A 23837-nucleotide genomic window follows, 5' to 3' on the forward strand; every position below is an offset into this window, starting at 1 on the left:
GGGGGCCTGTCACAGTCTGTCGCAAGGCATCCCAAGCAAGACGAACCACAAACCCACCAGACAGCAGGATCCAACCAAGCCCACTGTTACCCCCCTCCCCCCCTTGCCAAATCTGTCACCAGTGCACAGCTTGGCCCACCTGTAGTTGGGCCCCACAACACAGCAACTCAGGCATCTTTTACCCATGAGTCTTGACACTAGAACTGGTCCATGCAGTTGGGCCAGGTTTTCTGGTGAATCACAGCACAGACTGTTTCCAGTGCCCCTGTCAGTGTTCTGTGAAACACTGGCCAGAATTAATGTTTCAGGGTAACAATGAGTCAGTTTTATCTTTTATTACTATCAAGGTTAAAGAAAAAAAACTTAATGTATGATTTTGAAAAACACCGTAACTCTACCAAGAGTAAAGTTACATTGCACATTTCCAACAGATGTTTGAAGACAAAGATTTCTTCTGTTATTGAAACTCTTGTTCTGATAGTTATGCTCAAATGAAATAAATGACCCTGTAGCACAGAAACCAGTATATAAAGTTGTCAGATTTTATTGCATATATCACAAACATGAAGGAGACCTCCGGGGTCCAGCCTTAGTCACAGCCAAGTCCATCCATCCTCAGGATTTTCAAAAATGCTCAACCTATCTTGATAATAGCAGCAACTTTTAAATACTTTGATTTACACATAAAATAAAAAGATTAATAAGTACAGCTTTCACAATCAGCTTTTCTGAAAAGTAGGGAATATTGATGATAGCAGCATTACTTAAATGACATTGCACAGTAATAAATAGTTAAAAAATACAAATCAAGTGGTTGCAGAACACTTAAAACAATGATCTTGGCTCATATTTTCTTGTATAAACGATAAGCTGGTGCCAGACTGCAGAGGGCCACTGTGAGATTTTACACCTTTTACTTGATGGGGGTTCAGAAGCTCTTACACGGGGAACACAAGTTCGCTGCTCAGAACATCATCTTGTATTGGGGAAAGAAGATGGATACCGAAAAGTCCTCGAAGGATGTGATCAATATTTATGACTGAAACTCTATAAATGTATATTACTCCGAGACAGGAGGCCAGACCTCTGTTAGTGACACAAAGAAGAATCACAGTGGACTCACCTCAGTGAAAGTGAAGTGCATGATGAAAAATATAAGGATGTGGTGCAGGCCGGTTTTAACAGTACTGTTCGCAACGTGGCCTTTACTTCATTTCCACACTCTGCTAGAAAATGTCCACGACAAGTCTGGAAGTGCCAGTAAACCAGAACTACGTAATACTGAGTAGTTTCATTTCCTTCTGCACTTGTAATGAAAACATTTATATTTCATTTTTCAAAGGCAAAGCAGGCAGAGGCAGAAAAAGTCTTTGTTCCCACTGAAAACATCCAGTATACTTAAAATCGTCCTTCCATTCCCCTTTCTCCATCATGTCCTGATAGAATCACTTAGACTGATAAGTCACAGTATATTAAAAGTTAACTGTTCTCACACAGTTAGTAGTGAGGTTTAAGATTGCTGAACCCAGGCACAGACACTGTTCACATGTCACACAATTAAAAATTTTAACTTCTGATAAAAAAAGGGAAAAAAAAAAAGAGCAAATCAGCTTCTTCTTTGAAAAACATTTTGGGAAGTTATGCATTCTAAAAATATTTCCCAGAATCTTTCATTCAACATAGATTTACATGTTTCAGCTGAGTGACCATTCGTATTTGTTATGACAAACAAGCTGAAACATAACACACAAAAACAACTCTGGGGAATAGAAGTATTCCTATGTGCAAATAATCATATAAAACATTCAAGCGTAAATCTTGGACACAGATTCACAAAGCTTGAGAACACTTTTCTGCCCAATGTTCCCACCATTCCTTTGAAGAGGCTAATCTAATCAGCATGTCTACTGCAGTTAAGGTACAGATTCACTCTTCATGTCAGCAACAGCGTATTTCAAAGGATTGACGGCGACACTGAGCCCAGAAGGAGGTGTATGCCTTGTCCGTAGGCTGTCGCCAACCTTCTCTTTCAAAAAATATATTTTCTGCAGTATAAAAACAAAAGCCATGTTCTCTTCTGAAAGGAACTTTGCTGGAAGAGGCGAGTGAAAACACAGTGTTAAAAAAGGACAAAATCAACACTGAACTGTTACCACCAAATCGTGTAAGACATCCTGTAAAAGTGACATCTTATAAAAAAGGACAAAATGTGAACAAAAGTAAATATGTGTAAATGTAAGAGGAAAAGGAAACTGCTGTCACATCACTGAAGTATTTTGTCTGAAGAGTACTTCCTCTCAAATGTAACTTGGTTTAGATTTGCTGAATCGGCACACAGGCCAAACGTGGAAGAGTTCCCGTTCATCATAACCTCTGCCAGAATTGGAGCCACTGAATGTGCCTCACTTTATTGCGGCGGACAAGAGCTGAATCGTCTCCCCAGCTCTGTGAAGACACCAGCATCTCATTCTCGGCCTGCTTCTGTCATGCTGATTCAGGCCCTGGAAGTGCACAAGCACTCCAGGACATCCTGGAAAGCATCTCTCATCTGGTTGGCGCCTTCAATCATGCTGGCAGGTCTTGTACTCGCTGGTGTCGATCTTCTGGCTGCCCCTCTCCCCTCCCCACCCCTCCACTCCACTCCCCTAGTGGGCGTGGCTATGGCTCATCGGCTGACAATTCACTCTACTGCGAAGCCGCACGTCTCTTCCACAGCCGTCAAGAGCTTCTCGTACAGCTTCTCATATGACTCGTATGGCGGGATGTCAATCCGGTTGAAACTACAAAAACAGATGGGGTAAGTCGACATGTTTTCCCACAAAACCCGAGCGTTATGAGCACTGCCAAGACAATTTATGCCACAGATCCAAAAATATGTCACATACATCATTACAATGTTGATTCTGCATATTAAATACATTAATGCTTTTGTTTAATACAATTTTAAAGCAAAAGTTTTATAATTGGATTTGTTTCAGTGATTGCAATATATTTGGACTGTCTAGACTAATGGCCTTCACATCCTATCTCTATGCTCTTACCAAAAGCTTTACTTTTCAGTATTTAGGTTTGATTGCATAGCTTTTGTTTGTCTGTACATCACTTCATTTAGCTGATGCATTTTTCCAAAATGACTTTCACTGTTAAGTTACTTACAATTATTATTTTTACAGCTGGGTAACTTTACTGGAGCAATTTATGCTAAGTACCTTGCTCAACGATGCTAGAGGTGGGATTTGAACCTATAACCTTTGAGTCCAAAGGCAGCAGCTGTAACCACTACACTACCAGCTGCTTAATTGGTCAGCATGTATTTACCATGTTTCTGCCTTTGCTGCAGTGTACAGCAGTACCTGGATGAGCGCGAACCAGCGTAATGCTGCTTCGCTATGGCGCCCTTTAATCTTACAGTCCCATTTTACAGAAAAACCAAATGTGACAAACGTCTAAAAAAGCAGTGAAGATATGAACACTTAGAAAACATACTGAAATCCGTCCAGTCCATCGGAGCACATCATGTACCCTCACATCCAGTGGGCAGCTCCTCTCAGCAGTTAACAGCGATTGCACTGGGCACCTCTTACGGCTGTGTCACATATTCTGCTATATATCCATTAGGACAATTAACGCATTTATTGACCGGTTGACCAAAGCACCCGTAATTACAGCTGATCAAGGGTTTCATATATTTCAATGTACAGCATAACATCTTGTGTTGCGGCTTTGACAGTAACTCAGCTCACTGGGTGTCACAACACAAACTACAGTGCTACATATGCTAAAGGAAAATGGCCAAATGGTTTGATCATGCAAATACAGAACATCTAAAAGGACAAGTCAAATGTCCTTTGCGGCACGGTGGCACAGCAAGTAGCGATGCTGCCTTACAGCGCATGGGTGGTGTGAGAGGATGTGGATTCGATCCCATTCAGGCTGTGTGGAGTTTACATGTTCTTCCCGTGTCTGCATGGGTTTCCTCTGGGTGCTCTGATTTGCTCCCACAGTCCAAAGCCATGCTGTTCAGGTTCACCCATAGTGTGCGAGTGACAAAGAGAGTGTATTCCACTGATGTATGGGACAGCTGGTAGCATAGTAGTTAGAGCTACTGCCCTTGGACCCAAAGGTCACAGGTTAGAGCCTCACCTCTGGCTGTAGTACCCTTGAGCAAGGTACTTACCCAAAATTGCCCCAGTAAAATTACCCAGCTGTATAAATGGGTAAATAATTGTAACCTTAACATTGTAAGTTGCTTTGGAGAAAAGCGTCAGCTAAATGAATAAATGTAAATGTATGGATGAGTGACCCATTGTAAGTAGTGTATCTAACAGTGTAAGTCACCTTGCTGAATAAGGCGTGTGGGCTGATAACACTACATAATGTTCACTGGGAGTTGCTTTGGAGAAAAGCATCTGCTAAATAGATGTAAATGTAAGACAGCACACACTAGTCCCGCCTTCACAAGCAAAATGATGATTTTAGTGCACTGGCTAAGCTACTTGCATATTCTCTAAAGCACTAATGCACCACAATGCTTAATACAGAACAGCAACATCAACAAACGGCACAAGAGAAGAGCAGACTTCACAAGGCAGCAGGGAGCCCTTACCACGTGTGAGCTTTGGGTAGGTTGTCCGTGTTCGCGTCGATCAGGTGGATAGTAAAGAGTCTCGGCCCTGCAGAACCTGTAGAGCCTTACACACACACGTTCCAGTTAACACTGATCGCTACCTTGCCACCGTCTACACACATCTACAGTGGTGGTGCTCTACAATGCAACTCTCTACGTCTAAGAATGGATAAATTCAGAGGAAATCAACCCAGAGTCCTGCACCATGGTAAAAATGGTAAGTGATGTGACAGAAGTAACAAATTCAAATGCTATTTGGCATTTTTACCATAAGATTGCTTTACCGCCTTTAACGGAAAGGTTTTAATATCAGGACTGTGTGGTTACAGCCTTGGTGAACAACCATCAGGACACTGCAGCTTGGGCAAGTCGAGAGCCACCTTGTAGCGCCTTGAAGCCCTGTAGGGGGACACGCGTGGAGCCTGTGACGAACTGGAGCAGCCGACCCCTCCGCTCCTCGTCAAAGGTCTCCATGGCCTGCCAGAACCACTTGACCACGTTGCTGTCAGGTGTGCAGTGCTTCAACCGCGTGTTGGCCTTCCAGTCATTCAGATCAATCTTTCCCAGACCCCCGATGATTAGCTGGCAGGCATACACGCACACACAGACAAAGCAGTTGTGTCAGCACAGAGCCTACAAGGCTAGAAAAAAACTGCTCACAAGTCAGTGACACCATGGATCTCACCTCAAGTTCCTTGTTGTCAAAAGGCTTCAGCAGATGTTGTGGGATTAACTCGTTGAAGCCTTTCTGCAGGGCCAGGAACTGGGCTTCGATTCCCCTCATGAACCTCCAGTTCACATAGAGCCTGTAATGGACACAGAGCGATCAGGACCCCACGTCATGGCCAACAGTGTTGAGAAAGAAAAAGACAAAAGCCATTGAGCTACCGGTCTCTGTGTGCTCTAGTGCAGCACCATCACCTCCACAGAGCAGCAGAGTGACCGCAGAGTGACCCCTAGTCCTCACCTGTCCCCTCCACAGCTCACCTCACATACTCTTTTTTGTTCTCCTCCGTAACAGGGACGTTCCTCCCGTTGGGTTTCAGTTCGTGCTGGAGGAATTTACCATAAGCATTGTGCTCCACACAGAAAGTGTGGTCCAGAACAGGAGTGATGTCATTCTCTCTGAAAGCCAACAAACCAGAGCTGAGGTCAACACTGCTAACACTGTTGAACACCTGAAATAATCTTTCTTTTTTTTTTATTAAAACTTAACTGAGTGTGCAAAAATATTTTAGGCTGTCAGCTGATGAACATAATTTAATACTAAAATCAAGCTGAGAAGGCTGACACTAAGTCCTTCCTCTTGTGCTTCTAGGTGTATCAGGTGAATACAGTGCTCACAACAGTGGTAAGAAGAGCCACACAGCCACTGTGGAAATTAAAGTAGAAATAATGTCGAATAAAATATTAAAACACTTGTAAAGATTGCCAATATAGTGAGTAACTATTAGTTCCACTGTTTCAATAAACTGACACACTAATCTTTAGTCCTGTTTGAGAGTAGAAACAATCACTGTTAGGCCCTGTTTTTTTTTTTTTTTTTCAAAAAAAAGAAAGCATTTCGGTCATTGTCTGTTCACTAAATGAGGTCAAGCGATGAAGAGATCAGCTAGAGAAGGTCAGGCGATAGCACTCACAAGATCCACACTAAGCTCTTGTGCAGCTCAGGGTCCACCGTCTCCAGGTCACATAGCTGGATGGGCTTCCCCAGCAGCTGTTTGTAGAAGGGCAGCGTGAAGCCCCCGTTGATGTAGTGTCCGTGAAACACAGCCAGGCCCATGATGCGTCCCACAAAGTGGAAGTAGGAAAGGTGGTCCTGCGGCGGCACACACGCACGCACGCACGCACACACACAAATTAGCACATTCTCAATCTGCATTCTGACATACTTCAAGCCATTCAGACATTTTCAAGCATCCAGATATTTGGACACGGCACACACAGGAGACCCCATTCACACCAGATGGCCGCAACAAGGACTGCTGCTTTGTTCTGAGCGTTGTTAAGAAAAGGCGGCGCTCACGGGATTGATGGAGGAGTCTGGGTTTATCTGCAGAGTGTAGATGTTGTCTGTGGAGTACTGGAAGAGGCCGTAGTACGGGTTCAACATCTCATGGCAGAGGAGATAGAGCCATTCCCTGAGCAAGTGACAGAAAGAGAGGAGATGAGTCAGCTACATGCCAGGATGTCTCTCAGCGCAGTAGGCGCTGCTTGACCTTGAGGAGAGAACAAAGTCCTTGCAGACAGACGCTCTCGAACCTGGCCACACCGCCATAGTCTAGACCCTCTTCACCACGGAACTTGACCATCAGCCGCTTCTTCAGGTCCTTCGCTCTCATTTTCATAATCTGTCTGTAAGACTCCTGCAGAAAGGAGTGCAATGATTAAGGTCACGGACCCAAGAGCTACATCTCATACACAGCTATTTATACACGTACTGTAAAAAAAAATGGAGTGCAAGTCAAATCATGAAATGGTATATGATCCTCACAATGTAAAACATTAATTTTTTACATTGCTGAACATAGAGTGCACTGCTAAAGTGAATCACTTCTGACAATTATTTTGAAACTAAAGCATAATTTGGGCTGTTTAGTTACAGTTCTAGTCAGTATGAATGAGCAGCAAACTGCTTCAAACTGCAGGTTGCTAGAAAACAACATTCCTGGCTGAATAGTCAGTAACAGTCCGACTCCACTGGCTTCCCAGCTACACTAAAGTCTCTGGAGACAGTGAGCAAATGTTGTTTATTTATTTATTTTATTAATTATTGTTGCTTCAACATGGACATGTGATGCTGATTTGACCCAAATTTTAAACAGCCACAAACGTAACAGTGCTTACTGACGAGTCACCATAAATGTGATACATTTATATTTGCATGTATTCATTTAGTAGACGCTTTTCTCCAAACCAACATAAATCTCATAGAGCACCAAAAAATTATAAAATAGGGACCAAAATTTCTCACAACTCCTCAATGAAGAACAAAAAGAGAGAGCTACCTGCCGAGATTAACGCCTGTGGCTCAATACTGCCACCTAGAGGCAGAGTGTAGAAGAGCAGGTAGTCAAAGGTCCAACAGGTGATCGATCGCCTGCTCAATTCTTTTCACAGCACAAGCATGTATGTGTGTAGGGAGTACTGTCCTCAGGACAAAGTCATGTGTTTCTGTCTCATCGGCCACTGCATGCACGCTGACACTGAACTAAGGGGATTGCGGAGCAGGCACCTCAAAAATCTCCTGGCGGGACACCTCAATACGGCAGTGACCCGCCTGCGGCTGCTGCAGGGACAGCTCATGGCGCAACAGCTTCAGTTTCTGGACGAGGTCCCGCTCACAGCGCATGGAGAGCTCACCCTCGCCGCTGCTGCCACCCCCCTCCTCCGCTGGGCCTTCCGTCTGCATAGGCAAAGCCTGACTTGACTCCTTGGCCTGCGAGTGCTGACTGGCTCACATGCATGACAAGGACCAAAAAAGACACAAACACACACACACACACACACACACACACACACACAGAGAACATTTAGACATAAGATGACTCACCTTCCATAGACATTAAAGAGATGAAAGGTCGTAAAAGGAACAAAAAAAGGGCGGGTGGACCACAGAGCAAAAATTTCAACAGATCAGTGTTACAGAAGCGGTTAATATCAGATCACATCTGATCAGGCTAAGATCTGAGCTGTACAAGTAGGACAGGAAACAAAAGGAACCCAGTCAAAGACAATCACAGTCCCTATGCCTTTACCTCAGTATGTGGTGCAGTCTGGGATCCGTGAACTGCGTCGTTCTGTTATTATGGTCCACAAAATAAATCCTTCCTGACACTGTGCTCCTGACCTCCCAGCCCGGAGGCAGTGGTCCTAGATCTTCACAACTCACACTGTTGAGGTCCCTGAGCGGGGAACAACACGGAGGCACTAGAGGCTTCTCCTGCCCTCCTGAGCCGCCCTCCCTCATCCACACGTCTGCCTTGTCACCCTCCAAGCACATACTTTGGTACACTTTTCATGCTTCTGCTCCGAAAGTGAACACAATCACATTTTGCTCTTAGAGCATTCGCTGATTAAGTTAGGATTATTGGGTCAGCAAACCATGCGCATCGCCAACCATAATGAACCAAATTTGAAAGTGAGAATGAAAGGTGCTGCTGTAGTCCAAAAGAATCCAGCGCCAGTGCTTACCGTGGTATCCGTGGGTCGTGCCAGGTGCTGACGCCGGTCTGGGTGTGCAGGAAGTAAACTTGGCCTTGGATGGTTGTCCTTTGTTCTGCAGAGGAACATGGGCATGGGGGTAACAGCCACACATACAGTGCCACAGGCTCCAAGGAGCAATATCCTGTCAAACTAAGCACAAGGGAATCAGCAACGTCATACGAATTGGCCAAAGTAAAAATAACAGAATAAAAGACAATGGATTATATTTCACAGATATGAGACAGATCCCAGCAGCGATGTCGCCCACCATGCGTGCGCAAAGTTGGGCCCTGTATGGATGAGGCGATGGGGTGGCACTCACCATAACCCTCAGGCAGGTCTGGTGACTGATGTCCGTGTGGCCGGCTTTGAGGGGTGTGTCCATGCCCTCCTCTGCCCTCTTGGGTTCTGATTCGCTGTGTCTGAAGCTCCTGATTGGGTGATTCTGGGATGCGGCAGCCACTCCCCCCGCCGCCAGCAGCACCAGTGCTGTCTGTATAGGGCAGTGGCTCCTCCATGAAGCAGCTGAGTGGCCTGCCTGGTCCTGAGTCCTCAAAGACAGGTCTGAACCAGAGAGAGGAGACACGTCAGGGCCTGTGACACCGACACGTTTGCTTAGAGCTCACAAAAGAGTGCCAGAGACAGGACAAACCCCTGTAACAATGACTGCATGCACGAGTCACATATCTATAGTAACAGCACTGGGTCTCAGGAAATTCTGAAACAAGTCACTAGCAATGATTGATTTTTTTATTTTTTTTTTTAATTTTCCTAAACTTTCCCTCCAGAAACCCAGTGATTCTATGTCCTGGGAGCAGAAGCCAGTGTTTCACCACAAAACTAAAACGACTCAGAAGAACACACAGCAGGGCTCAGTGTCTCACCCTTCACTCTCCAGAAGTCCCCGGCAGTCCACCACAGGCCCTCCGCCTCCTATCCGATCACGGGTCTGAAGGCTTACTGAGCATTACAAAGAAGAGCATGGACTCAGGCAAAGCACATGTGCTGCATGGGTGTGTTTGGTCACCTGCAGATAAGTCTGAGTGCCTACCAATGATTTGGCCTCGAACTGTGTCGCTGTCACTGGGAGTGAGCTTGCACAGGTCCAGCCGCTGGTCTGCAGGAGATAAAGATCATATGGAGAAACAGGCCAATACCCTACATAGTATAAAAAGTTCAGTGGAAATTCAGACGTATCCATTAAAACCTGCAGAACAGCAGTGTGAGCAACATTAAGAGCGTAAACCTGCATCTGCATCCTATCCACACGCAACAAAGGAGTTTATGATGAGTGCTGGATCAGGTGTGTTACATACACCCGGTGTCCTTCATGCGGCTGATGGCATTGGAGAGGAGGCGCACGCAGCCCAGGAAGCCTGCTCCTTGTTTCTTGTGGATCTTCTTGTGGTTCCACACGCTAATGGTGATGGAGTCTGCCTTCCCCACATACCTGTGAGCAGGGACACCAGGCCTGAGCACGCAATGCACACTTGCACAGGAGAAGCACTTTAAGAAGGGTACCAGCACCAGGTAGGCTATAGAGAGCCATGGCTATGCATGCGCCGGTGGGTGTGGCGTCTTCTCAAGAGAGGATCCTCAAAGCGTCCACTGCACTTTGAGACTTCATCAGCTCGTCGCTGAACCTTGACTTCCATCTAACTCTCTCTAACACTTCCCATCTGCACCTTCTTATCCAGCGTCTGTCCATGTCCACATTCAGCAGCTCGAGACACTCACAGATCATAGTGCTGGTTCCACTTCGGATCCAACGTGCTCTTCACCGTGTCGGTGGAGTGACACTGTCCCGATCCGTCCACCACCACCTTGGCAAAGGGGTCTGGTAATCCTGTGGCACAGAATGTGCGGTGAGTCCAAAGACACGCGTTCATCACTTGGAACCCTAAGAGCAAGACCCAAACACACCACTCCTTATTTACTTTTTTTTTTTTTTTAATATTCGTTTCACTGTGCTAACTGGAAAAGTGAAGATGCGATATTCTGGTCAAAGTGTTACAATTCAGAGCTACCAGTTTGATACACGTGGCTTCATGGGAAATGACATTACTGTGTACACATCCATGTGTTGACAGACCGATGGACGAAAGTGAACTCGGCGACATACATGTGACACCATTTCATCTGTATCGTGGTAAGGATGGACAATAACCTGAACCCAAAAAGAGGAGACAGGAGTCACGGCACAAAGCACACATGCGTACTTACGGAAGAAGTCTTTCTTCGCCAGGTTCTTGGCACACAACACTGGAAAAAAGAGAAGAAGATAAATTACCTGCACAGTCTCCTCATAATACAAGTGTTGCGTGAGCGCTGTGTGACAGCATTCTACACAAAGTGCAACAAGCAGCGCACAGAAAAACCAAAGCGCCCAGGAGCAAAAAAGATTTTGGAGCAAAAAGCCCATTTTATAGCGAACAACACTTCTGTCACATCCCACATGCTCCTGCGATGCGCCTCCACCTCTCCCGGTGGTCCTTCGAAAGGAAGCTCCAAGCTCAAAGGTTTCGGTTTTGGCTTCGATGTGGTGGAATGAGATCCCCTCTCACTCAGAACTGCTGAATCTCTCTCTGCATTTCAGGATGGTCTGAAAACTCACCTCTTTCAGACTCACTTCTTTCCTGACCTACATGCTCATGTTATATGTACCACAAATTTAAAAAAAAAAAAAATCTACATGCTCTACTCATGTAATGTACACAGGTTTATACTGCAGGATGAGACAAATTGACTGCACTCAATAATTGTGTCTGTATCCAAATCTCTTCTCCTGTTCGTGTTATGCACTGCTGTATTGTTCCCTGAGATGTACGTTGGAGAAAAGTGCCTGTTAACAGGATAAATGATCATGCATCCTACACTGTTTATGGACCCACCCCCACCCGGCACTGCTGATGTGACACTTATTAGCCCCAGGGTGGTCCCTTGTAACAGAAGGCTTTTCGCCGGCCCCTGGGCCAAACTGTGTGGACCTGTACCCTCAGGTTACTCACCAGCATCCACAACAAACACTTTACACGCGACAAACTACACGTCAACATGTCAAAACCCAGTTAATTCTTCATAACAAATCTACTGATAACAGGCACATCTACCTTTAATTACTAGTCCACTGATGTACTAAAGGAAGGAAAACAAATAAGACTGAGTGAAAGGGTAGAGCACTATAAAACAGAGGAAGGAGGCACATTCAGGTAAGAAGGACAAAGTTCACAGCAGAGCCCATCAAATGTGTGCTGTATATGTACCGTTTCCATTTCCCTCCGGCAGGGCAGCGTAGAGAGCAGAGCTGTTGCTTCTCAAGTCTACCTTGACAGGTCATGAAGACATATGCAGTGTGTGTGTGCATAAATATCTCTTTTTCTTTTTCTTTTAAATAAATCAGATCAACAAACTGAAGAGAGGAAGAAGAAAAAACAAATGTGTTTAAGTTTGATCCCTGTAATAGCTGGCAATGCAAGCAGTCCTACGGACGTGACGGCACCCTGATTAGCACCGGAAGCCCACCTTGCTCTCCCACGCTCTGCTGCCAGCGGCAACCAAATTAAATGCTGCATCAACATGCCATTACGTGAGAACATTTCAACACAAAATCATGCCATTTCGCAAAAGACCCGGAAGCCCAAACAGAACAATTAATCCTGTTCAACGCCTTCCCTCTTCTTCATCCTCACAAAACAGAAGAGTGCCGCTTTCAAGCGGTAAAAAAAGCAGTATTTCCATTCAGGGCTGAGCTCAAGGTACACAGGTGTGCTGACTGCATAGAGGCCCAGGAGGTGCTCCTGGTGAGCAAAGCCCCTGCTGCGGATGCCAAGCTAATGCAAAAGGCCATTAATGAAAGCAGGAGCGGCGACAGTGGCAAGCGACCTAAAGGAACCCAACAGTGCTGGTGCCTCCGTCGTTACGGCGTCACCAAAAACAAACTCCGGTCTTTGCACCACCACACCAACATTGCCAATGTTAGGGGAACCGTGACGCCACTTAAGCGGTGCTCGAGGTGCCTGTCCCACATTCCAGGGCTCGGTCGCAGCATTAGGCCACAAATAGAGGCAGAGCGGCCGAAGTGGAAGCCCAGAGCAAACAGATCATCCAATGTCATGTTCTGCAGTCACCCAGGTGTGCGTGAGACAGACACTGGTAAAGCAGGACTATATACAGAACATGTGACAACATCAAATGAACTCACGAGTGTAAATTTGTAAAGCTTTTCAAAATGAGGACAGTAGTAGATGGTGGGTGACCAGTTTCAGACCAGTGGTCAATGGCCACAAACTGGTCTCCACCTACTCAGCGCTCTTTGAGTAGCCAGGCTGTAAACTACTCTTTATTTGAAAACCACGTTCAACCTCCACATTATGAAGGAAAGAGCGTCTTCTCATGTTGCTCCATTGACATATTCTTGTGGGCGCATTACAGCTCTTCCTCGAACCCAAATGGCCCGAGCTTGAGGAGCATTGCACACCACAAGTACAAGGAATGTTTCTGCACAAAACACCTACATGTGACAAATGACACAGACATGAAGAACTATAGAACAAACAAGGGCACTTTGCATTCGCCTGCTCTGCTCACCTGGTAACTGACTGTCGGCACTGTGTAAATTATTGTTTTCATTATTAATATTATTGTTGTTCTCATTCTCACATGGCTGGACACCACTAGCAGTGCACTGCTCCTTGCAAGCAAACACTGTGCTGCAGATTCTCTTGAAAGCATTGTAAATATTTAAAGTGCTAAAATATTAAAAACAACAAAAATGGCAAGTGTCCAGCCCGTTGATATTTTGACAATGCGCTCAGCATTGGGAAAGACGTAGGCAGTGTGTCATGGAACACGAGAGTCAAAAGATGACCATTCGAGCCAATTCACATCTCTGTAAATAATGTAATATTTGCCATTTTGGGGCTATTTTTAGTTTAAAAAAAAATTAATTTTTAATTTAAACCAGATTTTTTTTTTTTTTTTTTTAAATCTTGAGTGTTGTCCGTAACACTAAACATTTAATAGCAATGTCTCCAAAATGTTTTCTTTCCAAAAATGTATAAAATGGTTACATTTTATCTGAGCGATCTCACTGATGCGCAATCTGCTCCTTTCTGCCCCTGGATCCTCGACAGGTATATAGTGTGTCTTTAGCACATACGGACTAGTCCAGTGTACATGTAGGAGGAGCACTGGCACCGAAAAGGGGGAAAAAGTTGTGTCTCTTCGAGGCCCTAAAGATGAACACTGAGCTGGGGGAGCCAGAAGTGACTTGCACTTGTAGTGAAACTCATGGTTTTTCAAGACACAGACACCCCTGTATTTAAGTGAATTCAATTTAGGGAAATCTGGCTTTACGTTTTAAAAAAAAACTCCTGACACATTTACAGACAGTGCTTTTATTTTACGCAAAAAATCCAAAATACATTAAGTGCAAGGGAGCTGAGTCGTAAGGCGAAGCTCTCAATTTACCGGTCGATCTACGTTCCTACCCTCACCTATGGTCATGAACTCTGGATCATGACCGAAAGAATGAGATCGCGGATACAAGCGGCAGAAATGAGTTTCCTCCGCAGAGTGGCTGGGCGCACCCTTAGGGATAGGGTGAGGAGCTCAGTCACCCGGGAGGAGCTCGGAGTAGAGCCGCTGCTCCTCCGCATCCAGAGGAGCCAGTTGAGGTGGCTCGGGCATCTGTTCCGGATGCCTCCTGGACGCCTCCCTGGGGAGGTGTTCCGGGCTTGTCCCACTGGGAGGAGGCCTCGGGGCAGACCCAGGACACGTTGGATAGACTACGTCTCCCAGCTGGCCTTGGAACGCCTTGGGGTTCCCCCAGAGGAGCTGGTGGAGGTGTGCGGGGAGAGGGAAGTCTGGGGGGCTCTGCTTGGACTGCTGCCCCCGCGACCCGGCCCCGGATAAAGCGGAGGAAGATGGATGGATGGATGGCATTAAGTGCATAGTGGTGTAGCCAGACATGACAAGAAGCTGCATCTTCCCAGTTTCGACACGTTTTGAGCCATGAACGCATCCCTCTCTCGTTACTGTAGTGCTTTTTTCACCCATTTCATTATTCAAAATGTCTGGTGCTAAGTGTCCACTTGAAGGAAAACGAGAACTGTCTCGCAAGCATACAGCAATCAATTTGGAGATGAAATTGAAAATAATAAGGAACTATGAAGGTGCACAAAAATTGTCTAATAGCACAGGAACCAGGTTTAGCCATATCGACTGTGAAAACGATAGTTAAGGATGCTGCAAGTAGAAAAGAGCACGTGAAAAGAATAGCTAGCATGAAAACAACAACAAAGAAACGTCAAGGTGCAATAACTGAGATGGAAAAATGATAAATTATGCAACAGCACCCTCTTGTGTGCCAGTATACTACAGGGTAAGCACGCACAATAGAATACAATATATGTACCGTATGCAGTAGTCTATTTTCTGATTAAACTTATGCTTTATAGAAATGTAACAATTTAATTGACTAGGCCTGTGTTATTACAGTATTTAATATTTCTGACATTTACTAGAGAATTATACTGTGTAATTTTTTTATATGCATTTGCAACAAATGTAGACGAAACGAGAAGGCTTGGCTCTATAATGGAGGGGGAGGCGGAATCCGACATATGGAAATTTCAGCTTAAGTAAGGGCTTGAGGAACAAACAATTTGCATAAGTCGAGGGGTGTCTGTATCATCATCATCATCCAAAGGCTGTGCTGTAATTTAGTTTGACTTTTTTTTTTTTTTTTTTTTTACAAGCCCTTTAAAGCTGAATTGTGTATTAATTGACAGAATCCTGCCGTTACTCATGTAATTCATTCAATACTTTGTGCTGATAGTTTCCTGTAATTTAAAGTAGTTTTCGATTTCTAGTAACCACATATAACAAAGATTTGACTAAAAGTATGGGGGGGATTGAAAATCAGTAAATGAATGATTTAAATCAATGCTTATTTTTTTCAAAAAGCATTTGACTTAAATTAATGATTTACATCGGAATGACAAACTGGCCCACCGTAATATTTGTCAAACTGTAAACATGACTCAAATTAATCTGCAAACTGGACGTGTATGTAGGAAGAGCAGTAGTCAGCTGAGGTATTCCAAGCACTGCCAGGTACACCTGCCTGGTCTCCACATTCCAAACACATGGGACTCTAGTCTGATGCTCACCTAGAAACACACACACACACACACACACAGTGGGTGACTACGAAGCAAAACTTTTGCTTTATTTGCTTAAAAGTGTTTAGTCACACACTACAGGGCTTTTCATAAACATATAGACACACATTATGTGTGTGTGTAAATGTGTGTGTTTTTGTGTAAATGTTACCAGTGAACTGCGCTGAGCCTTCTGACGAGAAGCCAAATTGTGTGCTGTACTGTAACTGCTGCTGCAACCGGCACTTCAGGAAATGTATTATTTAAAAACCACATTTGGATTGGAGCACAGAGGCTGGAAGTGCTTGCTTTGCTGGAAAGAGGCATGAGTGCAACCCGCATTCTGCCGGAACCTGGGCTTCAGACGGATGGTCGTTTCTTCTGCTGGTTTCCAGGGGGCGCTGTAGTCAGCCCTCCTTAGAGAAAGAGAATGCAATACCCCAGTTACCCAGCAAAGCACCGCCACGGTATAAGCAGTGGGATGCCGTGAGCCTGACAGGGCCTCCAGAACCCTGAGCGGTCCTGCAAGTCGGGGCGAAAGGCTGCGGCCAATTGACACCCACCCCCTCGCTGGTCTACAGAGGAGTTGACAACACGGGTGGATTATCGCTGCGACGTATACGGCCCAACATGATCGCTTCATCTGAGCTCACAAGCTGCACTCCTGAGGATCAGCACGTTATTTTTAATGTGGCACCGCTGAACCGCAGCCATACCCTAGCGTCAAACCCAAAATAGCAGGGCACAAATATTCTGAAGCACACCACTAGACAGCAGGCTTGAACATTCACATCACCACGACCACGGGGTCTCCCCAGGAACTTGCGTATCCGTAAGCACCGAGCTGCGTCCTACACAAACACCGATTTATTTTGTGAAGTGCCTTTTTCCTCCCCAATGAAAAGCCATCCTTTTATTTTCCTTTTCAGCTGAACAAAGTAGAAGGGGTTCAATTTCGCCAGGGGGTGAGGGAGGTAGTGACAGCTGGTAGTGTAGTGGATAGAGCTGTTCCCTTTGGACCCTGAGACTGCAAACTCATCTCCAGCTGTAATACCCTTGAACAAGGTACTTAGCTTAAGTAGCTCCAGTAAAATTACCCAGCTATATAAAAGGGTAAATAACTGTAGTTAAATTAACATAGTAAATTGCTTTGGAGAAAAGCATCAGCTAAATGAATAACTGTAAAAGCGTGACAGTGTGAGGAAGGCATGTGCCCAAGGACGCAGTGCCATGCCATTCACTCAAGTCAAAATGTGAGCTGATTTCCCCCGCCTAATCGACCCTCAGCTGAAGAGCCCTTGAATTATTTAGGAGCGCCTGGAAAATGGCCTACTTGTGCCCAAAGCCCTGCTCATCTCAGGCCACAGGGTGCACACGTATCGCCCACTTCCTCACTACCTAGGAAGGGACTGAATGAGGGGCTGAAGCTGCCCACCTCCAATACCTACGCGGTCCTCCCCCACCATAAATGCACATGAGACAGATGTCCACGGGCGCTTCTCTACCTTAACCCGCCCTGTCTGAGCGAGCTGGCAAATGAATGGGACACGAGAGGCAAAGGCAGAAAGGTACGAGACGTAGCGTTGGAGATGCAAAAGTACATATCCTTGGAGAGCACTTGCACACATCCGCCGGCAGGATCTGCTACAGGGCCCCTGCGCTTCAGCGCAATTGGAATCGCCACACCCAGCGCAGTGCGCGGGGGAAGCGGGCGAGACGGAGAGAGACACTTCCAGCACAGTGAGTCACATACATGCAGATCCTAGGATGTGCTGCTGCTCCCACAAGCCCAAGAGGCCAAAGCAGCAGAGCCTGTTATTAAAGTGTGAGCACACAGCATTGCAATGCATTAGTCAGGCACCTAATTTGCGCCATATCCTGCTTTCATCACGAGGTTGGGGGGGGGTGCTCACCAAAAGCACCCCCAAAAAAGGTGCTCCTCAGCATATCACCGAGATGATGGGGACACGTGGCAATGACAGCCAACCTGCCAGAGCCTCAAACATCAGCACAGATACCACAAACAGCGAAGGAAGGACAACTTGGGAGACACAGAACAATCGGCCGCAATTCTTAGAGACCCATTTTGTTATGGCCATTGACAGAACAGAAGTGGCATTCAGAGTTTTGTTCTATCACACATTTGCCTGTCCTCTGGTAATCGTGCTGGAATATTAAAGAGCACACACACGGGATAACAACCCAAAGGTTATACAGTGCACACTGCTTCCACCAGCTGGCTCACATTCTTCCAACCAAAGAAGTTGACAGTGTTTTTACGATGCGCAGTGTAAAAAGGGACAGGAAACCATCCCTGCTAAAGGTGACAAACTGATTAATTTCTAAAATCCTGAACAATATACTCCTCAGGCACAGCTGACCAGCTTTCCGAGGAGGAAAAGAAGCTGTTGCAGGCAGTTTACTCACTGTGGGCAAACCTAATACGACCCGATTTGTCTGCTAATGATGAACGGCAGTCTTGTTGAGACTGTCTCCTTTTTCCACCTGCAATCCTCTGCGCATTTCTCCTTCAGGATGTGATTGGACAATGTTGAGGCTACAAATCAGTTGCCTTCACAACTGCTATGTCAGCGGATGCTGGCCCCTGTCTGAATGGAACTCAACTCTTCGGGATGATAAAGGAATCCTTGGTGACTGCCATTCTGGCTGAGCCTATGGAAAGTCAGTCTCATTCATCATGGTCCATATGAGGCCTGGTGCTGTGGGATCAGGGTATGCTGAAAGCCTCATGGTGCACAACAACACATCAGCAAGGTTAGCATTCAGGTAAGATGATACATTGGTTCATTTACATGGGGCTAATTAATATCAACTTGATGCACATCTCAGCAGCTTTTTCAGGCAATAATGAAAGGCTTTCTGAAGTCATCGTCCAAAAAAAAAAAAAAAAAAAAAAAATCCAGAGTTCCCCACTTTTAGGCCTTATCTGTAAGGTTATGATGGAAAAGATTTATTGTTGCCTAGCCACTATGGCTCTGCGGCTCTGCAAACGGCCTGGAGGTCTGGTCACTCCTGCATGAAAGTCTACAATGGACCAAATCGGTGACCCCCGAGCCAGAGGGTACAAATACTGCCAAGAAGTTTTGTGCTCCATCTTCCTGAAATTCTTATTGCCATCAATTGTTGACCAAAAGGAAATCTGATTATCCAACAAACACATTTCAATGCATTTCTTAAAAAATGCAGAACTGAATAAAAAAGTGAACACACTGCTGCAGTAATTTGGGGGAGCAGATCAGTGTGAGAGCCAGTATTCCGGCTGCCACGTGTGTCAGTGTGCTCACCGAGCAACAAGTCAAATTCAGTCCGTTTCGGACTGCAAAATCATTCTGCGAAAGGTCCTTCGGAAGAAACGTATGTACTTATACACGTCCTCACCTTTTTAGCTGAAGGCAAGAGGGACCACTAAGTCAAGCAAGGTTAATCACAGCTGATACAAAGCCACGAGTAAGCCCCCCCCCTGACCTGGAGCTCCAGCTGTCTGACGAGTGGATTTGGGCTCAATTGACTCTGCACGCTTCCCAAGTCATGCATTGGGATTTTGCCCCCTCCCTTGTTTCTGCTGACCTGGCAATAATCGGGCTGTTGCCTTAGGATGCCAGAAGCATCATGCTTGTCTGAACTGCCAACACTGCACAGCGCTGGCTTCAAAACTGTGTCGCTGAGCGCTCTGGTCACCTGTGGAGTTATCTTCTCAGACCGGCGGAGTCACTCACATGAGTCTGATTGATGAAGAACAGCAAACTGCCAGTCAGACAAGGAAAACAAAGGTAAATCAGCAAAGTAGAGTACAGGTAGTCCCCAGACTATGAATTTACATACAACCTGTAGTTACAAACCACCCCCCCCCCATAAAAACACATTATATTAAAATCTGAGTTGCATACAACGGTTCGTAATAACAAACGGGTGCTACTTTGTCTACAGAGGTTCATCAGCTTGTGGGCGCATGAGCCTGAGGTGGAACAAAGACTTCCTCCTTTTCAGTCGGACCACATCGCTGGACAGCATCTCGTGCGTTACTGTATTTGGCTTTAATTTTTTTTTAAATTTTTGCCCTCGTAGCCATGGCACCAAGTTTTAGTGTATGTGGAAGTGTTTAATGTTTTTTTTATGCATAGAAAGGTACACAATATACTAAGACAAACATTTGACTAACTGGCACTAGATACAAACCGTACCTAATTGTTCTGATTTACGTACAAATTCGACTTGAAGACAGACTTAGGAATGGAACTTGTTCATTATCCAGGGACTGCCTGTATACCTCTTAGCAAACAAGGGGGAGGGGGAAAAAAAAAAAACAATTTGCCAAAAAAAGTGCAACTTCAGTCTAATATGAAGGTAATTCTTGGCAGCTCTAACAGTTTTGGCTTTGACAAATTTCACTTTTGTTTTTGGGTGCAATGCAACTGAATGTCTGGGTGGATCTCAATCACTCTCAGATGAGGTCACAGCACTCGAGTACTTGTACAATAAACTGAACCGTATCAGCAGCTACTGGAATACTGTCGTTTCTTTACAGAAAGACATTGGTTCTGCCCTCTGCAATTTACCTCTCCGTTATTCCAAACTGCTGTCATGACAGAATAAAAATGTTTGTCAACATACACAAATCAACTCAGAGTGTAGAAATTAAGCCTTTTAGAAATCTCCAAAACCTCAAACTTCCAAGGAGATATGTAACAGTTTCTGTACTTTCTCAGCATTTACTCTTTATTTTGCAGGGATGACAAGTCATACTTACAGTTCTTCAGTTTACTGACACTTTACTCCAGAGCAACTTGCTATGTTAAACTAATTACAACTTTTTTTTTTTTTTTAATACACCTGGGTAATTCTGCCAGAGAAATTTAAGGCAAGTACCTTGTTGAAGGGTACTACAGCTGGAGATGAGTTTTGAACCTTCAATCTTGGGGTCCAAAGGCAGCAGCTCTATCCACTACAATACCAGCTGCCCATATAGCCCTTTACCTCCTTTTTTTCTTTGGAAAGCCTGGATGAAGGAGGTGCAGCCTTTTCTTGTTAATGGCTCGGGATTCCATTAATGTTCAAAAGCAGCTCATGTTATACCTGGAAATGACAAAGTAAACTCCCTGTAAAATCTTACACGAAATATCAGACTAGCTAAAATAGAGGACTGAACTAAGCTTAACTAAAATAATTACATGACAAAAGAGCATCAGAAACAATATAACTTGATGTTGGTGCACAGTACAGGGGCCGAACAACAGTTGAATTTACCCCCTCACCCACCCACCCAGTCAAGCTAACCGCTTGTCCTGGTGAGGACTGCTGCGGTTCAGAGCCTATATTACAATCATGGCGTGGAAAGCTGGGGGTACACCCTGGACGGGACGCCACTCCATCGCAGGGTAGCCACACGTACACTTACTCGCCCACACACAATGGGCAATTCAGCTCAATTTAGTGAGCTCTCTGGATTTCGGGAGGAAACCCACGTGAACAACATGCAAGCGCCGCACAGACGGAGCCAGACTGAAGCCTAAACCTGAGCAGCCCAGGCATTGTGAGGTGGCAGTGTTACCTGCTGCGCCTCTGTGTCACCCCAGTTGAATTAGTCTACTTAAGTTGTACAGATTGGAATTTCTTGCCAGCAGGAGTGCTTTATTAAAAGAAAACACTTCATAATAATTTACAGCTGGTTTCTGGGATATATAATGAGCAACTTACATAAACTTGGACTTGCTGAAGGGTCAACGGCAGAAACTCGATCAGAACATTTGCTGCTTACATTAACACTGCAGAGGTGGCATGGTTGAAATACAATGATTGTGTAAATAAGTACTTTTCAAATTTACATTTGTTTATAGAGCATTTGAGTGGACACAGTGGCACAACAGCTGCAGTGTCTCAGTGCCTGAGCATGCGGGTTCGACCTGCTCTCAGTCTGTGTGGACTTTGCATGTTCTCTCCATGTTCACATGGGCTACTGTCCAAGCACCTGCCTTTGGCAGGCTGAATGAATTTCTGCACAGGGATTAGTAAACTACGACCATCACAATTTATTATGTACACAAACTTAAAAGTACACGACTACTATTATACACAGCTACCCATACAGAGTTTGCTAGTTTAAAAGGTGCCAATTTGCTAGTTAAAAAGGTGCTATCTCTCCATTTGTTGGTGAAATGCACTGGACTGTGTGTTGTCTAGTACACACACATCCAAAGCAAGAATTTTTTTTTTTTTAACCAACTTATAGTTGGATATGTTATCATGAGCAATTAGGGTTAAGCATCTTGCTCACAGCACAGCTCTGCCTCCGGATTACAATTGTGTTCTTAACCACTAAGCCATCAGCACCACCATGGTCCACAATGTCTGTACAAGGCCGTGATTTCAGTAAATGCTGAACATGACCACATTTGGCAAGGAAGTGCCTAAGAGGTTCACACCACATCACAAAACTCCATTGTTTTCCTGTTTAATCTCTCCAGCCTCAGAGGGAGCAGGCAAAAGGGAACGCTTTCACAATATGCCCCTTTCTGGAAAAAGCACTAGGCATTTTTCCCTGAAGTGGGCCAATGAATTTTGGAGGAAGCTTCGTCCTGTAAATATGCCGAAGAAGAAATAACAGTATGGGCATTCGTTCAAAGAAAATAACGAAGGACCCATAAGTCTAAAAAAAAAAAAAAAAAAAAAAAAAAAAACTAATGCCATGTCGATCTATAGCAAAAGCAATAATTGCAAAAAAGGGATAGTATTTGTTATTCAGACAGACTTTGACAGGCTCACACCTTCCACTTTGGCTCCACAAGAAACCCTAGCTGCAGTCTCACACAAACAAACATGCACTGGCTGTGTCACGTGTAGGGTTGCGGTGAGCCAGAGCCTAACTGAGCAACATAGGGCGTAAGGCTTGAGGGCGAGGGGACACACCCAGGATGGGACACTAGTCCATCACAAGGCACCCCAAGAGGGACTCGAACCCCAGAGCCACCAGAGAGCAGGACCCAGTCAAGCTGCTGCAGTCACACTTATTTCCTTAAGAAAACTTTCTCACTTTTCATTTCTTCTGCAACGGGTTGTTCAACAAGCCAAGAGTAACAAGGAATTTGCCCTGGTGGGTAACTGGACTGTAACTAGACTGTAACCAATCAGCTCCCATTGATCAAACATATCCCTAATAGGTGAACTGCAATCACAGTGCTGCATTCAAAGGGGTTTACATGTTGCTCCAGCTAGACAAAACTCAATGAGCTGCTACAATCTGCTGAATCACCATTCTACTGCCCTTCAGTAGTTGTGACAAAGGGGCCATTACTGTTTCACAGCATGGCTTTTTCTGAGAACTGTGCAGCCCCCTTGACACTATAAAAGGCTAATGCTCCCACACATGGTCCTGTGGCTTTGTTTTTCTTCCCATGGACCTCTTGTTGAAAACACAAAGTATCTGGAACAGCAATTGCGTACTTCACAGCGAAGCAATCGGACAACTTACCAAACACCAAGGTCATATGCTTGCCTTTTCTTTAAGCAAGGGTGGATGCATGGTGGAGGGTCTTCAATGCGTCACAATTATTTTCATGCCTTGGACGATTTCCGAACAACAAGCCACTATGAGAAGCAGGAGGAGGACAAAAAGCAGGGGAAACCCCAGCACAGGACAAATAGCTGGAGGGTGCCAACTCTCTTGCTCCAAATCCCCTTAAACTCCAACAACATAGTTAATGATTGCTGATGAAATCGATAAGAGTCCATTTCCAAAGAGCTATGCAGCCGACAGTGAAAGGGGATGTCACGAGTGAGCACATCCACCCCAAGACCTCTCGGGACTCAGAAGGCAACCCACATTG

General features: G+C 45.1%; 1 protein-coding gene across 5 annotated transcripts in view; it reads right to left on the minus strand.

Moving 5' to 3' along the window:
* Window positions 1-538: 538 nt before the first annotated feature.
* The window catches only part of LOC108922548 (E3 ubiquitin-protein ligase SMURF1), a 31640-nt gene continuing 8341 nt past the window's right edge, over window positions 539-23837 (minus strand). Inside the window, exons 2-19 of one of the 5 annotated variants that reach the window (XR_003797547.1) lie at window positions 11057-11095; window positions 10571-10733; window positions 10150-10283; window positions 9885-9950; window positions 9718-9793; window positions 9156-9397; window positions 8822-8906; window positions 8386-8532; window positions 7863-8079; window positions 6890-6993; window positions 6654-6768; window positions 6268-6446; window positions 5615-5752; window positions 5313-5433; window positions 5008-5209; window positions 4607-4691; window positions 2407-2780; window positions 539-2092 (exon numbers count right to left, since the gene is read on the minus strand). Coding sequence is in view for 4 of the 5 variants with exons in the window: in XM_029250259.1 (XP_029106092.1) it covers window positions 2681-2780; window positions 4607-4691; window positions 5008-5209; window positions 5313-5433; window positions 5615-5752; window positions 6268-6446; window positions 6654-6768; window positions 6890-6993; window positions 7863-8079; window positions 8386-8532; window positions 8822-8906; window positions 9156-9397; window positions 9718-9793; window positions 9885-9950; window positions 10150-10283; window positions 10571-10733; window positions 11057-11095 (2213 nt within the window). In the remaining variant the exon portion in view is untranslated. Of the gene's footprint in view, window positions 2781-4606; window positions 4692-5007; window positions 5210-5312; window positions 5434-5614; window positions 5753-6267; window positions 6447-6653; window positions 6769-6889; window positions 6994-7862; window positions 8080-8385; window positions 8533-8821; window positions 8907-9155; window positions 9398-9717; window positions 9794-9884; window positions 9951-10149; window positions 10284-10570; window positions 10734-11056; window positions 11096-23837 lie in introns of all 5 variants that reach the window. The other 4 variants (XM_029250260.1, XM_029250262.1, XM_029250261.1 and 1 more) reach the window with 4 other exon arrangements.

Source organism: Scleropages formosus, chromosome 3, assembly GCF_900964775.1.
Source record: "Scleropages formosus chromosome 3, fSclFor1.1, whole genome shotgun sequence".
Classification (NCBI taxonomy): Eukaryota; Metazoa; Chordata; class Actinopteri; order Osteoglossiformes; family Osteoglossidae; genus Scleropages; species Scleropages formosus.